Source organism: Aspergillus sclerotioniger (genome assembly GCF_003184525.1).
Source record: "Aspergillus sclerotioniger CBS 115572 chromosome Unknown BO94scaffold_28, whole genome shotgun sequence".
Lineage (NCBI taxonomy): Eukaryota > Fungi > Ascomycota > Eurotiomycetes > Eurotiales > Aspergillaceae > Aspergillus > Aspergillus sclerotioniger.
In genome coordinates, this window is record NW_020291018.1 from 485,244 (window position 1) to 499,228 (window position 13,985).

The 13,985-nt window shown below is 50.9% G+C and overlaps 7 protein-coding genes across 7 annotated transcripts; 4 read left to right on the forward strand and 3 right to left on the reverse strand.

The window, feature by feature from the left end:
* Positions 1-113: 113 nt before the first annotated feature.
* On the reverse strand, positions 114-1,477 carry BO94DRAFT_209603 (uncharacterized protein). Its single transcript, XM_025606147.1, has one exon. The coding sequence runs from the start codon at positions 1,007-1,009 to the stop codon at positions 560-562; it is 450 nt and encodes a 149-aa protein (XP_025464145.1). The 5' UTR covers positions 1,010-1,477; the 3' UTR covers positions 114-559.
* A 101-nt stretch (positions 1,478-1,578) lies between these two features.
* BO94DRAFT_589001 (F-box protein) lies at positions 1,579-2,971 on the forward strand (the record flags this gene model as incomplete). Its single annotated transcript, XM_025615920.1, has 6 exons — positions 1,579-1,862; positions 1,913-1,949; positions 2,003-2,030; positions 2,080-2,116; positions 2,169-2,406; positions 2,456-2,971. 6 exons carry the CDS (start codon positions 1,579-1,581, stop codon positions 2,969-2,971), a joined length of 1,140 nt encoding a protein of 379 aa, XP_025464146.1.
* Positions 2,972-3,584: 613 nt separating this feature from the next.
* Positions 3,585-4,361, forward strand: BO94DRAFT_627212 (uncharacterized protein; the record flags this gene model as incomplete). The annotated part of the gene is made up of 2 exons (XM_025617399.1): positions 3,585-3,627; positions 3,698-4,361. Exons 1-2 carry the CDS (start codon positions 3,608-3,610, stop codon positions 4,359-4,361), a joined length of 684 nt encoding a protein of 227 aa, XP_025464147.1. The 5' UTR covers positions 3,585-3,607.
* A 602-nt stretch (positions 4,362-4,963) lies between these two features.
* On the reverse strand, positions 4,964-5,947 carry BO94DRAFT_589003 (uncharacterized protein; the record flags this gene model as incomplete). Its single annotated transcript, XM_025615921.1, has 2 exons — positions 4,964-5,152; positions 5,225-5,947. 2 exons carry the CDS (start codon positions 5,945-5,947, stop codon positions 4,964-4,966), a joined length of 912 nt encoding a protein of 303 aa, XP_025464148.1.
* A 1,872-nt stretch (positions 5,948-7,819) lies between these two features.
* On the reverse strand, positions 7,820-9,520 carry BO94DRAFT_568553 (MFS transporter; the record flags this gene model as incomplete). Its single annotated transcript, XM_025614688.1, has 5 exons — positions 7,820-8,077; positions 8,171-8,515; positions 8,609-8,787; positions 8,835-9,164; positions 9,214-9,520. The coding sequence occupies 5 exons, from the start codon at positions 9,518-9,520 to the stop codon at positions 7,820-7,822; spliced, it is 1,419 nt and encodes a 472-aa protein (XP_025464149.1).
* Positions 9,521-10,082: 562 nt separating this feature from the next.
* On the forward strand, positions 10,083-11,654 carry BO94DRAFT_589005 (uncharacterized protein; the record flags this gene model as incomplete). The annotated part of the gene is made up of 3 exons (XM_025615922.1): positions 10,083-10,855; positions 10,908-11,240; positions 11,330-11,654. 3 exons carry the CDS (start codon positions 10,083-10,085, stop codon positions 11,652-11,654), a joined length of 1,431 nt encoding a protein of 476 aa, XP_025464150.1.
* Positions 11,655-12,223: 569 nt separating this feature from the next.
* BO94DRAFT_538521 (pepsin-like aspartic protease) lies at positions 12,224-13,985 on the forward strand. The gene is made up of 3 exons (XM_025612506.1): positions 12,224-12,488; positions 12,544-12,865; positions 12,922-13,985. The coding sequence occupies exons 1-3, from the start codon at positions 12,312-12,314 to the stop codon at positions 13,914-13,916; spliced, it is 1,494 nt and encodes a 497-aa protein (XP_025464151.1). The 5' UTR covers positions 12,224-12,311; the 3' UTR covers positions 13,917-13,985.

The window sequence follows — 13,985 nt, forward strand, 5'->3', positions numbered from 1 at the left end:
GCCTGACCTGACTTTCATCCCGCTGTTCTCTCATTAAGATAATATGGGTGGTGGTTTATGGCACACGTAGCTCAAGCGCACTCGCCTCACTCAGTTGTATGAGAATGAGTTGGGTGACAGCCTCACTGGGTGGCTACTGCACTATCATTAATACCATACTGGCATCGCCTCGTGCAACCTGTCCAATTTGAATCTACCGGTTTGAGAGGCCTCTCAGGCGAAATCCCAGTGACGAGGCTTGAAAATATATGGAAGCCTTCATAAAAACTTCATTGATCTGCTAAAGAATACCTCCTTGACCACTTCCTGAAGATAATCATATAGCCTGTCGAGAGTCATTCACATACCAAAGGACCTCTTGAAAAACATCGTTAAAGGCGCCATGAAGAGAGCCGAAACATCTCGATGAAGACCACAGAACTGCTCACAGTCTCGCAGCCTGAGGCATTAGTTTAGGGCCTCGGGCAGAAACACGCCAAAGCGGTGAGAGTTCTGCAAGTCATAAAGTAAGAGTTCTTAAGGTGGTAGGCGGAGTATGAGTTTGGCGGTGGCGCCGAATTTACGAAAGGGTCATGTGACCAGGCCGCTCTCCTCGAACTGCAACATCCAAGACCGGATGAACATGGTGGCACCATTTACTGTCTGGATTCGATAAGGTCATGTGGCCGGAGATATCTCTTCTAGCTTCCTGCTTCACTAGCTTGACAGAAGTACGAAGTACGAACTGAAGTCTTTGTCGGAAAATGCCCGGGAATCCGGCAGCCGAGGAGGTTGGGATTGGCTGGACCCGGCTGGGCCATCGGGGTGGCGAGGTGGTGGTCACGGGGCGGTCCCAAAACCCCATCCATGTTCCTGAACCAACAGAATTGTCGGCCCGACCATCGAAAATTCTGTCTCGTGTTCCTGGATTTGCCAGATTGGGGTATCCCGGGGACCTCTGCTCTGACAATGCGATTGTGGCCTTACCTCCCAGTTCATCAAAAGCAGTCATGCCACTGCCTTTGGACATGTCGAAGGTCAGGGAAGATCGCTGCAGCCGGATGCGGCCATGGATAAGAAAATCACCTGTTGGCTGCGTTCAAGAACACCGCCTTTTCAATAACCTCAGGCTAGCTAGTAATTAAGGTTAACTTTTTTCGGTAAAGTCTGTCGTACATGGTACGGGGGGCGTGGCTTGCTATCATTTACGGAGCAGATGGGATGCACGGCGCCTGTCGCCCATCCAAGGTCAAGGCAGATCCAAGGCCTCTCTATCAATTGAGAAAGACCTCAGGAGATCATCCTTGCCAACTCAGCAAGACAATGACCTGGCGTCCATGAACCCGGTCGTTGCTGAAATGTCGGTGTCATATTTTTAGGTCGCCTGATCGCCGCGAAGAGATTTCCCATTCTTAGTGTACGGGCGCGATGGAAGCCCCTGAATGGGTTGTTTCCGCCCCATCAAGTCCGCTGTGGGCCCTCGCGCCCGTTGCTTTCGGTATTTATTCTGGCACTTCCTGGGGAAGATGTCGCAACCCCCATGAGAGTCAGGACAGCCATCTCTTTCTTTGACCTCAATTCCACAGCGGCTTTATCACAATGGCGTTCGATTGTTACTGTGCAATCTGTGGTGTCGGGTTCTGTGGCATGCACATCGAGGCCCCGTCGGAGACGGCCCTCGAGCGTCGCAGACGGTGGATCGAAAAGAGATGCCGGGCCTTGCAAGCCGGAAAGGACATCGGGCAGGTGTCGCGCGAAGGAGATGAAACTGAGGATCCAGTTCGCAGTTACGATCCCCGGATTGTCGGCTGGGATAACATCTCCTGGCTGTACAAGGCACACTGTCTGGGCGTGAATGAAAATACCGAGTCCGGTGCGACAAAGTAGGTGCTGCTACTGAGTATTGCGGTCGCATAGCCTAACAATATTTCAGAGCATTCATTTCGGATGAAGGATATTATGCGGATCTTGTAGGCTTCGTCTGACTGCGAGCTGGCAACCGAAGCTAATCACACATGAACAGGGAGAGTTCGTTGTCAAGGCCAGATCTGGTACTTATTGAACAGAGAATGGTTGAAATGTGGATACTGACCTTGGCAGATGGCGATCGGCCCCGATCTCAGCAAGTCTTTTCATGGTGTGCCATACCCACTTTGTAGCCATCCGAGACCCATTCTAACTGTTCAAAGCTATGGCCATGGTTCGGAAGAAGCACCTGGACCCGTCCTACCGTTCCATTGGTGTTGTTTCGAGATCCTGACTCGCACAATCACTGGTTCGAGCGATACCAAGAATGTCAATTTGGACATCTTGTACAATGTGATGACCCCATTGTGCAACATGTCCGGCTCTGCGTTGCAGTTGACCTACGGGGATGACATTGAGCGCGCGCAGGGCCGTTACTGGGAATGCGTCCCGGGCGCAGAGGTTAGCAAACCATCCTCAGCTGGCTCGGACCGTATTAACAACTGAGCAGTACTGCGCCACGCACCCAACAGACACCCCCCAAGTCGCCGAGTATGTCCAGACCAACGCCGAAACGAATGCTGCGTTGAAGACTCCGTCCACAGAGCTGGATCTTCGCGGACGAGAGCCTACCAGTCCGTTCGGCAAGCTGCCTCTCGAGATCGTCTTCCAGATCTGCATGCTTTTGCCAGGTGATTCATTGAAAGCGCTGGCGCAGGCGTCACTCAACATCAACCTTGTCACCCAGGATAACCTGTTCTGGAAACAATTCATGCAGCGGGATATGCCATGGTTCTGGGAACTCCAGGCAGCAAAGAACCAGAAGCTCGCAAAGGATCTGAATTATAAGAAGATGTACATGTGGCTTGACAAGATGACGGCTCCGCGGTATGGGATGGACGATCTGAAGTTGATTGGTGTCGCCAACCGAAGACGCATTTGGGGGGTATGCGAGGAGCTTGCCGATCGGTATTGCAAGAGCCTGAACCAGCCAGCAGTCAGCTCGATGCAATGGGGTAGTGGCTGAGTCACCATGTTCTGTCATACCTATCGCGCGTAGCCTCGTGTGACAGTTCCACAAGCAGGCGACAGCTTCCAACGACGCTCCCAAATCTGAGCGAACGACGTGTCGTTCCAATTCTATGACCACTGCCATTCGCTTGTCGAGTCGGTGGCTGACTTGGCATTCTGGACAAGCCACGGATCGTCCCTTGACAAGCCAATTCGGATGGATGAGAAAGGTGCCCGGTCTGCTAGTCCGAAAAAGCGAGGGGCCTCGAGGTCTGGTACCGAGCCTGAGGCCTCAAATAAATCGCTGCGGAATAGACCTCACTCCATATATAGAACACTTTCATATTAAGTAGCTTTCGTTCTAGCAATCACACCAAATCACTACATAATTAATTGAATCCCGGGGGAATTCTCTTCAGCGGTAATAATGTACAGCCCAGTCATTGGTTTCTTTACAGTATCATCATCACTAGGTGTGTTACCTAGCACCAATTCACTATTATACTTCCCCAAAGTTAATGACACGCCGGAAGATTCCATCATACCATCTCATCCTTTCCCCCCGTCATCCATCATCAACACTACGTACATGAACCTCAATCTCCGTCATCATTCTCTCCTTGGCTACCATCTTCTGTCTATCTCCGTCACAATGCCCTCTGAAAAACGGAAGTGAGTACCGTATCCCTCTCGTCACCCACAACGTCAACATCAGATACTTACCACCAGCCCCTATAAATAGACGAACGCTGAATCCCTCCTCCTACTCTCCTCTCTATACCTCCTGTCATGAGACTCATGCACCAGCTACAATAACCCACTACGAACAGTCCCAAACCTCCATCACCACCAACATCCAGATTTTCTCCTCGTCCTCCTCCTCCTTCTCCACTTCGCACCCATCCAGGACAATAACCTCCGGATTCAACACCCAGTTCTCTTACAACATGACTGTATCTTCCCAATCCTTCGACGTGAATACTAGTTCTGGTTTCGTTCCAGCTGCTATGGACTTTGAGCGTGCGGGTTTGGACTTTATATCTGCTGCTGAGAGGTTCGAGCGTGCGGGGTTAGATTTTGTTTCTGCTGCAATGGACTTTGAGAGAGCTGGACCGGTTGTTGCTTCCGCTACGGAGGATTGGAGACAAGGTGCTGTGGAGTTTGCGTATCAAGCTGAGGCGTTTAGGGTCGATGCGGAGGCATTTGCGTCGGAGTCTGTGTCGGCTTCGGCGTCGGCTTGGGTCTCTAGTAGCGATGTTGGTGGTGGTGGTGGTTGCTTGGGTGTTGGGAAATGGGAAAGGGTGAGGAGAGGAGGAAGAAGGGATGCTAAAAGGGAGAGGGAAGAAGAAGAGGTTGTTGTGACGGAGGAGAGAGAGGAGAAAAGAAGGAAGATTCAGGTCGATTAGTAGGGGGAAAGATCGTTAAGAGGAACAGGTTCGATTAGACGGGTTCTTGTCATTGCTGATAGAAATGAATCGGTGGTTCTAATTTGATGTCTTAGCCAGGTCATGATTCTCTGTGGAAGGTGTAGTCTGTTTGACACGTCAATGCTGCATAATGGGGTGGATCGAAGAATGTGAAATGAAATGGTTGAATGATGCAAGCGATTTCGTAGTAGGTGGTTACAACGTCTGTGCTGTGTGATCGTGTCGTCATTCTAGAGTACCCAAGTATGGAGCTCGGCGATGACAGCTCTGATTCCTGGTACGCGGGCCATATCCTGAGGAACATTGATGATATTGAGAGAGAGAGGATAAAACCACAGAACAATAGGTTGGAGAAACCCAACCAGAAACTGATGAAAAGTGAAAACATCATGTAGTCAAAACATGACGTCCGAGACCTTTTCCCACTGTATCATATTAAACAGGGCTCAAACAATAATAGAAACCTCCTCTTACATCGGTCATACTGTGGAGCAAGTATACAACATGCCCTGAGTTTTGGAAAGCAATTCTCTCAATTCCCACGCAGATACCGTGTATTCGTACGGTTGGCCAGAAACACCTCATACAGTGGGTACTACAGAAGTACCAACAGGCGAACTAGCCCCGTATCGGACAAATAGTGACGTAGGGGCCTTATCAATATCCTCAAAGCTCATAAGAGAAGAGTATTGCAGGATCATCTTTTGTCCATCATGGTGAGACTGAATAATCCTTCCATGTTTGGGGCCCATATACCATATCGATAACAGCTACAAAGACCATTAGCATGGACTGCAGCAACACAGAAAGAGGAGAAAATCGGACGAGGAAGCAAAACTCACCGGATAGGAAAGGTGACGCCCAAATCCAGGTCGGTAATACATGCTGACCGTCCATCTCAAAATGCCCCTCAGTTCACCAAGAGTGAGAGTTTGGTCGTTTGCATCGATCTCATTCCAGAAGAAGCCTATAGTATGTGGGAACTCAGCGGAACGATGCGCGAGATTTCTCACGATCTGCCAGTTTATTATGCCTGGAACATCATTCTCCAACAAGAACAAGGCGTTGGGAGGACGGCCACAGTATGTACCTATCGGTCTTAGTGGTGTAAGATCCTCGAGGGCCTTGCCCTCGGGAATACCAGCCCGATGGCATTCCAGGTGCGAAGTAATATGGTCATCTAGTCTTCGTAGGTCGCAACCAAGCCAGGGTCCCCACTCCCGGATTGATTCATGAGCTTTGTCCAGCGCTTTCAGGGCTTTTTCCTCCGGGTGTTTCTCGTTGGGATTCTCTTCGAGGACTGCACCGAGGCAAGATTCGTAAGTGAGTCCCTCGTCGATATCATATGTCCTGCACCCGGGGAGCAGAGGGTATTTGGAGAGGGCTGAGCTATCGAGGGGCTGGAAGAAGCAGGGTTGAAAGTTGAGTTGCTCGTTCGAGTTCATCTCGGTTTTGATAGCCTGAATACCGATCTTGTGGAGTTCATCAATTTCAAGAAGAGGAGTTTTGATGCTGTTGACAGCTAGGAGAAGATCACGACATTTGCGGAAGATGGATATCTTCATGTCTTGATTAACCATACCTGCGGTAATGGGGTGTGAAAATGGGGTGTTTCTGTGGCTTTTGTGGATGGTGTATAGTGGTGCAGAGAATGAGACGGTAGAAGATAGGAAGGAAGCCTCGATACAGGCGAAAACTTCCAGTAATAACAATCATGCTTACGTAGAGTAGAGCACGGCGCCATGATGATGACATCGGAGAGCTTGGCAGTGTCAACGAAATGCTATTTTTGACTGAGGCACCAACCTGTAGGTCATATTACAATTTGTCTAATCAATCTTAGAAAAACGCCTAATACATATTCTTAAAGATGGTTGAATTTAGTAGCCATCCTGCGTATACCAGCTGTAAACCCGACGACATTTGCTACCTTACGGCTCCAGCAAATGACATGATGATCTAACCCACCACCCCCACCATTCATTCCACTTTAGATTTCTTCTCTAATTGCAATTCCAAGGCCAACAAGCCTCCCTCGTAGGTAATCAGAGCATAGAATGTAGATTCTCGCAACTACATACTACTCCTTCTCTATAGATCAGACCCCTACCCCATCCGAGCAATTCACCGTCATCCACGTTAGAGTTGCGGCATTTTCACAGACCCAATTCGATATAGGATACTTGTTCCTTTTGTCCACGATGGCGAGTATAGAAATCCCGAAGGCAGGGGCCGAGTGGAGGGAAGAGGCTTAACAATTGAATATGGAAGATATATCTGTTCACAACATGGCGAACCTTGCGACTGGTTTCGAAGTAGAGGAAGCACCATTCCTCGCGTTCAGGGTCATTTTACCCGAGAAGAAAGAAGTACGACACGAAGACGCCGAGAAGGGAGCAGAAAAGCCTAGGGTATCTGACTTCTTGAACGAATTACCACCTTTCGGAACCTATATCGACTATATACGACGCCATGAGACAACCCTCATACTGCTAGCCGATTGTCCGCTGCTGGGAGAGTTCCACCACCCAAGAAGATACCAGATTACCCCAGATTACCGGCACCGGGGTCGGACCACATTTACATTTCCCCATATGACGACATGGAAAACTGGATGAAAGATGCCGAGAAGGCTGCGCCAAATCAAGGCAACGGTGTGCCATCTCACCTCAGCCCGGCAATTGCTACAACAAGATGAACGACTTCAGTTGGCAACCAACAATGGGTACCACGAATGCGCACGATGAATGGGACCTTTGTCGTTGATGCCTTGGCTCTTTTCCTTGACGCCCCATGCCATTTCATCCCTTGAATGAGATGCTTATGGTGTCCTGAACATCAGATGTTCAAAGCCCAATTTGGGAAGGCAGAGATGGAGGCCCGTACTGATGGTGTCCTTCGCGGTCCCATCCGCAACGAGGATGACAACAGATGGAACTACTGTGGTCTTTAAGGGCAGTAGCCCTGTGGCTCTTGTCGTCAGTCATTCAATCCTTCCAGCCCGATCATCACTTTCTTCTCAAACCCCCTCTTATTATTGTCAGTTATCTACTCTTGTCTACACTATTCCATTCCTGGACTTGAGAGGTATGACCCAAAGCTGCGTGGAATAGCTCAGGCTCGGCTAATGTAAAGAATAGTCTTCCATCTCTAGACTATCTCAAAAAAACTTTTATGAAGTAGCACGAAAGGGAAATATAAATACAATGTCGGACGTGTGGATACACTCCGTCCATCTATAAATAGGGTTGTGGACAGATTGGTTCGCTATATTGAGGAAGGGGATATGCTTTCTTAGTATGAGATCTTATGTGCTAAGGTCGCTGGCATGTATATTGGTAAAGGTGCATGCCATGCCATTTCAAGTAGAATTTCTGCGCGGTAGGGGGTTTGTATAGCAACAGCTAAGTCTCTCCGGTATACAATCCTATAGGGAATTACTCAGAGCTTGTTTGTGCAAGTTTTGATTTCCTCCGAAGTGCAGGCCCATACTTCATGAAAAGAAGGGGTATCGGTAGGGCTAGGCAAGCAATGCCTCCCAGAAGACTGGCGGCAGGCCCCACACCAAGGTTGTGAAGCATTGGCTTCGCAGCTAATGGAAGTCCTGCTGCTAGCAGAGATCGCAAGATTGTGTTGGCGGAAATCGCACTCGCTGCGTATGGTCCATATGCGTCGACGAGGTAATTGAGGCATTGCTGGATGATGATGTTGAACCCGGCTCCGACGAAACCTAGAATGTGTTGGGAAATTTGGGGTTGTGGTTTGTGTTTTGGGGGAGTGGGTCTTACCACCGCGACTGTGGGCAATGCCCAGGAATATTTTGGTGCTGCTGTCCAACCGAGCCAAAAGAGGCCCGTGGGGAGAAGGACACCACCTATCAACATTGGAGGGAGTCGTGCTTCAGGGACAGCCTTCCCACCGTTTGCCCTCATCTCTCTCGCGTACCAGGCCTGGTTTGCGAAATTGATTGCCAAGGCGGACATTATCCCAACTAAAATCCCGAGGAATGGCAAACAGGAGATGATGGGACTGTATCCTCGTTCCTCTTCAAAGACAATAGGGTATAACTGTAAACAAAGATAGATCAAACTGTACGTAAATGATGCGTACAGGGCGATTGAGGCCATAATGCTCTCGGTGACCAGCATGCTAGTAGGGAATCAATCACAAGTTCAAGGAGTCGAAAGCGCTCGGGGACATAGCGGACGACCAAAATGTTTTCTAACGGCGTTATCCAGGTTAATAGTCTCATTCGCATGTGGGTGCCAGTATCTCCCATTTCCAGTTGTGCGGCGCATCTTCTCCGCCTTCTTTTTCAACAGGACCGGCGTATGGGTCTCCCGAAGCATCAGAGTAGCAAAAGCGCATAGAGCGAACGCGCAGATAGCTTCAATATACATGGTCCCTGCGAGATTTAGCGTACACACCTAACCAATAGTAAGGTTGACTAACAGCGCCAGCCAAGCTTCGAATTCGTCACCAACGCCGAGCCGATGATCGGACCAACAGTTGGCCCTCCCGAGATGCACATGGCCAAAACCGTCATGGCCGTCCCTCTATCCTTCGGAGTATAGAGATCGCTAAGAGCAGCGCCAACGTTGCTTATCGGGGCAGACCCAAAAATACCCCCAATGAATCTGGTAATGAAAATGCTGGCAGCGTTCTTGCTTGTCGCAGTTCCGATACTAAATAATCCTAGGCAGAATACTGCTGGTAGCATTCCCCAGCGTCGACCGTATACCTCGCTTATTGGACCCCATAACACAGGACCTACTGCCCAGCCTTTATAAGTCAGTAGAATTTCCTGGAGTTGGGATGTGAGTGGACGAACCGAGGACATACAACGAAGTCGCCAGCACTGTCACCTCTTGACTTATATTCGTATACTCTGCAATGGCCGACTGTCCTGGGGATAGGATAGATGACCCGAGTGCCCCCACGAGAGCAAGCATGCTCATCTGGAATGTGAGAAACGCCTTGCGCTTGCTGCGGAAATTTCGCGGGTCCTCGGGATCGCCTTCTTCAAACTTGACCATGTAGGCAGGATCTGGTGTTTTTGTATTATGGACTTTTTCTTTGAGGGTTGGGGAGGGCTCTAGATTGTACTTCGTATGGGGCGCAAGTTGTTTGTTGGACATGGTGACATGGGTCTCTGGCTCGTTTGTAGAGTTGGCTGTCCGGTGAAAAAACGTCATTGTGTGAATATATGTTTTGCCGTGAGGTCAGAGTTGGATTTATGAAAGAAAAGATAATAGTATCGATACATTGTAAGACAGTGAATGAAGAGGGTGAGGAGCGACATTATATGGTGGTGCCAACAGAGTGCTAAGCAGGCTTGCAATGATAGAAACATGGATAATTGCTGCAGTGTAGCACTGGTGAGCTGGAGTTGTTTGCATTCCCACGGCCACAAGGTCCCTTGCTTGGCTCGAAAGGGACTAGTGGCGGCCGCCGGCCCCACGAAGCAGGTGACGGCCAGCTGATCTTTTGATTACCATCTCGCTTCCCCTCCACCTCACGATCTATAGATGCGTCCATGACGAGGACTGTTAGAAAGCGCTAGTGGCGGCCGCTGGACCCAGAAGCTCGCTTGGTACTTGTGTTGGTTTGCTGCCTAAGCTTCGTCTATTAGAATTTCTCTCGCCCGAGACCCCGACAACCGACCGACCGCATTGAATGGATTGACTCCCGAACAACAAGATGACCGAGGCCGAGGAGGGAACCACCAAGGTCTCAATGCCATATCGAGCAGTACAGGTCTGCTCTACCTGTAAGCTCCGGAAAAAGCGATGCGACAAGACCTTACCAATATGTGGGTACTGCGGCAAAAGAAACCTCCTTTGCCGGTACGAAGACTTCCCCCAGCCCAAGGGCGAGTCCGATGCAGTGGCTGCCATGCTTATGCAGATGGTCTCACTCTTGGGCCCGTCGGGAAGCATGTCAACATCACATAGGATCTGGTACCAAGTTCAGCGCATCATACAATTTGCAAGCCTATCGTTGCAGGAGATCGGTCGTTGCTACTTCAACAACTTTCACAAATGGCTTCCACTCATATCATACCAGGTATACGAGGAAGAGGTTACTGCTTATAATTGGATGTCCTGCCCCCCAGCGGCGGACTTCTCCATTCTTACACTAGCTATGTGCCTCATAACGCTGCAGCCCAATCGTGAAACACCAATAACCCCACAGGGTCTATACGGAACCGTGAAGGTGCTCTTCGCAGAAACACAAGCTATGATGTGTGCGCCCGACCGCCTGCTTCAAGCCAGTTTGCTGATTGCGGCGTATGAATATGCCAATGGCCGGCCAGAGGCAGCACATATAACCATGGGGACATCCAGTAGGATTGCATTTGGTATTGGCCTACATAATACCGACTTTGAGCAGCCATTTTCAGTGGGTGACCGTGTCAGGATAGAGGAGCGTCGACGATGTAATTTGTGGTGGGGTGGGATCATTTTAGAACGGTAGGCTGGTAGGCAGAGTGGGTCATTATCGACAGAACGCTGATCAATACAGGCTCATTATATGCGAAATCAAAGATAAAGAGCAAACGCCCATTACGGAGTACCCACCTCCAGAGTTCCCACTACCAACAGACCTTGACTGCGACGGCATGGACAGTCCCGATGCAGACCAGATTGCACAGATAAGTAGCTTTGGGCGTCAGGCACAGGCGGTGTTCCTGCTAGATCAGGTGTTGGCCGCGAGACGACTACCCCTGACCGATAAATGCAAGATGCTAGAGCTTCGAAGACTGGACCGGCACCTCCAGGACTTCCTCTCAATGCTCATGAGCACAACCACTGCCAAAATAGGTCATGACTGCGGCCCTATTGCTCCTGCTGTGAGGTACGCCGGCATACCCTTTACCGCGGTTTAATACGAAACGCAAGGACATAACTGCGAGACTCCGATGCATCTTACTGACTCCGGGATAGGGCACTTTCCCTAATACACCAGGAAATTCTAGATTACTCCCCTGACACAGTCGACATGCGATGCTTGCACTACTCCCAATCGGCGCTGGAAATGATTACCAATGTGGTAGTGGACGTTGCACGCCACCACAAGGAGCAAATCGCGTGCGAAAATGCTCGTGTTGATTTGCTTCCCCTAAGCTGCTCTTATACATTGCACTTGGCCATGAAAAATACACGGGATTGCTTGGGAATTTCCTGCCCGCACAGACACCCGAGCGACCTGGAATCCCTGGATCAGCTGGACCGCGTATTTTCTAACCGATGGAAGGCGAAGGAGCAATGATGAAATTGCAGCCTGGCGAGAATCCACACTACTGCAGTCAGCATGAGCCAGTGTGGTGAGAGAACAAGGCGCTAGCGCACTTAGGCCAACTCAAAAGACGGATGGTCGACGAGGGCCCGCTGCCAAGCCACTGGCCGCAGAATCCGTCGCCAGGCAGTCCAATGGAAGCTTATGGCCGTTGGAATATAAGATTACTATGGGGACTGATGAAATCGCTCAAATCAGGAACGAGGGCCGAAGAGGATTAAAGCCCCGAATCCCCGGCTGCGTGGCCGTATTAGGCGTATCGGTCGGAACTAGGCGGAACTAGGCGTGCTAGGTCCTGGCAAAGAGCGAGACCCTCGGGGTCCAGCGTTCGTCTAAGTCGTCCCATGTTGGTTCCTGTGCTTAGCTCTGGTCCTTTCTGGGGCTGAGTTGCTTCGCCCACAATGACTGGTCATGGTCACCACAGGAGTCAGCGCCATATGCGCGCTATTGGCTTAGCCCGAGCCGACATCAGGAGGGGATGCAGAATATAAAAGCTGCCTGCCCCGGTTGCGGCCGGCCCCAGTGACATGTTCAGATGAGCACTCGTGTGCTTACCCTGATAGCTAATTTTCCGGTGCCCTGCGGATTACGAAGGTTTCTCCCAAGAGCGAAAGCAGTACCCTGGTCAAAATGAGAGGTGCATCTCTCTTTCCCGTCGTGGCGGGTATTCATTTAGCCTGCGTCGATGCCCTCTCTCTCCACAAGCGCGATGTTCCAGCCGTCGTCAATATTCCTATTCAGCGCCGACAAGCTGCTCGTTCCCTACAGAAGCGAGACTCTACGGTCGGCGTGTCTATCCAGAATATAGTAACTCTACACCGCTCGACAGTCCTATCTATGTATAGCGCTAACAATAGGCTAGGAGGACTCGTATTACTCGCTAAACCTGACGTTGGGGACGCCAGGGCAGCAGGTGATGTTGACGTTGGATACTGGCAGCAGTGATCTCTGGGTGAACCTAGCCAACTCAACCTACTGCTCGGCCGACGATGATCCGTGCAGTCCTTATGGCGTGTTCACTCCCAGCGATTCATCCACCCTCAAGATTGTTGGCACCCATCTCAACGACACGTATGCGGACGGTTCGAACCTCTACGGTCCTTATGTGACTGACAAGGTCACCGTTGGCAATACGACGATCGATGATATGCAGTTTGGCCTTGCTGATTCGACAACTGTAGCACGTGGGTAACTGACTGTGTATATTAAGTGGTCCCAGTTAACATTGATGTTTGTCTAGATGGTATCGTGGGCGTTGGTTACCAAATCTCCACCTACCAAGCCGAATACGACGACAAAGTCTATGCCAATCTCCCCCAAGCCCTGGTCGACAGCGGGGCCATCAAGTCTGCTGCCTACAGTCTCTGGCTGGATGGACTGGAGTCCACTACCGGCTCAATTCTTTTTGGAGGTGTGAACACGGCCAAGTACAAAGGCGAGCTCCAGACCTTGCCCATTGTGCCCGTCGAGGACAAGTATTACTCCCTTGCGCTTGCCCTCACCGAGGTCGGCGTGGAGACCGACTCCGACTCGACCAGCTACACCGACAGCCTTCCCCTCTCGGTGTCTCTCGACAGCGGCACTACGTTGACCGCGCTGCCGTCCGACCTCGTTGACAAGATCTACAAAGCACTGAACGCCACCTATGTTGAGAAATATGATATGGCCTACATCGACTGCGAAGCAAACTCGGAATACAACGTGACATACAGCTTCTCTGGAGCGAAGATCACCGTCGGTATGGATCAGCTCATCCTCCCCTACACAGAGGCCGACTTCCCCAAGGGAACCTGCGTTTTCGGCATCGTGCCTAGCAAGCCGGGGATCAATCTGCTAGGTGACACCTTCCTTCGCAGCGCCTACGTTGTGTACGACCTGGCCAACAACGAGATCTCCGTCGCCAACACCAACTTCAACCCTGGCGACGACCACATCCTGGAGATTGGCACGGGGACTTCTGCGGTGCCCGGTGCAACTCTGGTGCCGTCGGCCGTGTCTTCCGCCACGGGCAACGGCGTGGTCGCGACTGGGAATGCTGAGCCTAGTCTTGCGGGTGCCTCGACTGTCACTCTGACAGCTACCCACTCTACCAGCAGCTCGACCAGCACCGGGACGAGCGGCGATTCGGCCGAGGCTACAAGCACCTCGTCCAAGGGCTTTGCGGCCCTGCCGACCAGCAACCCGATCAACCTGCTGTCGGGACTGGCGGGCGCTGGCCTTCTTCTCGCCTTGTAATAACCAGGCCTCGCCATGTACATACCCGTACCATACCCATACCCATACTAATCTCACGGAGCGAATACT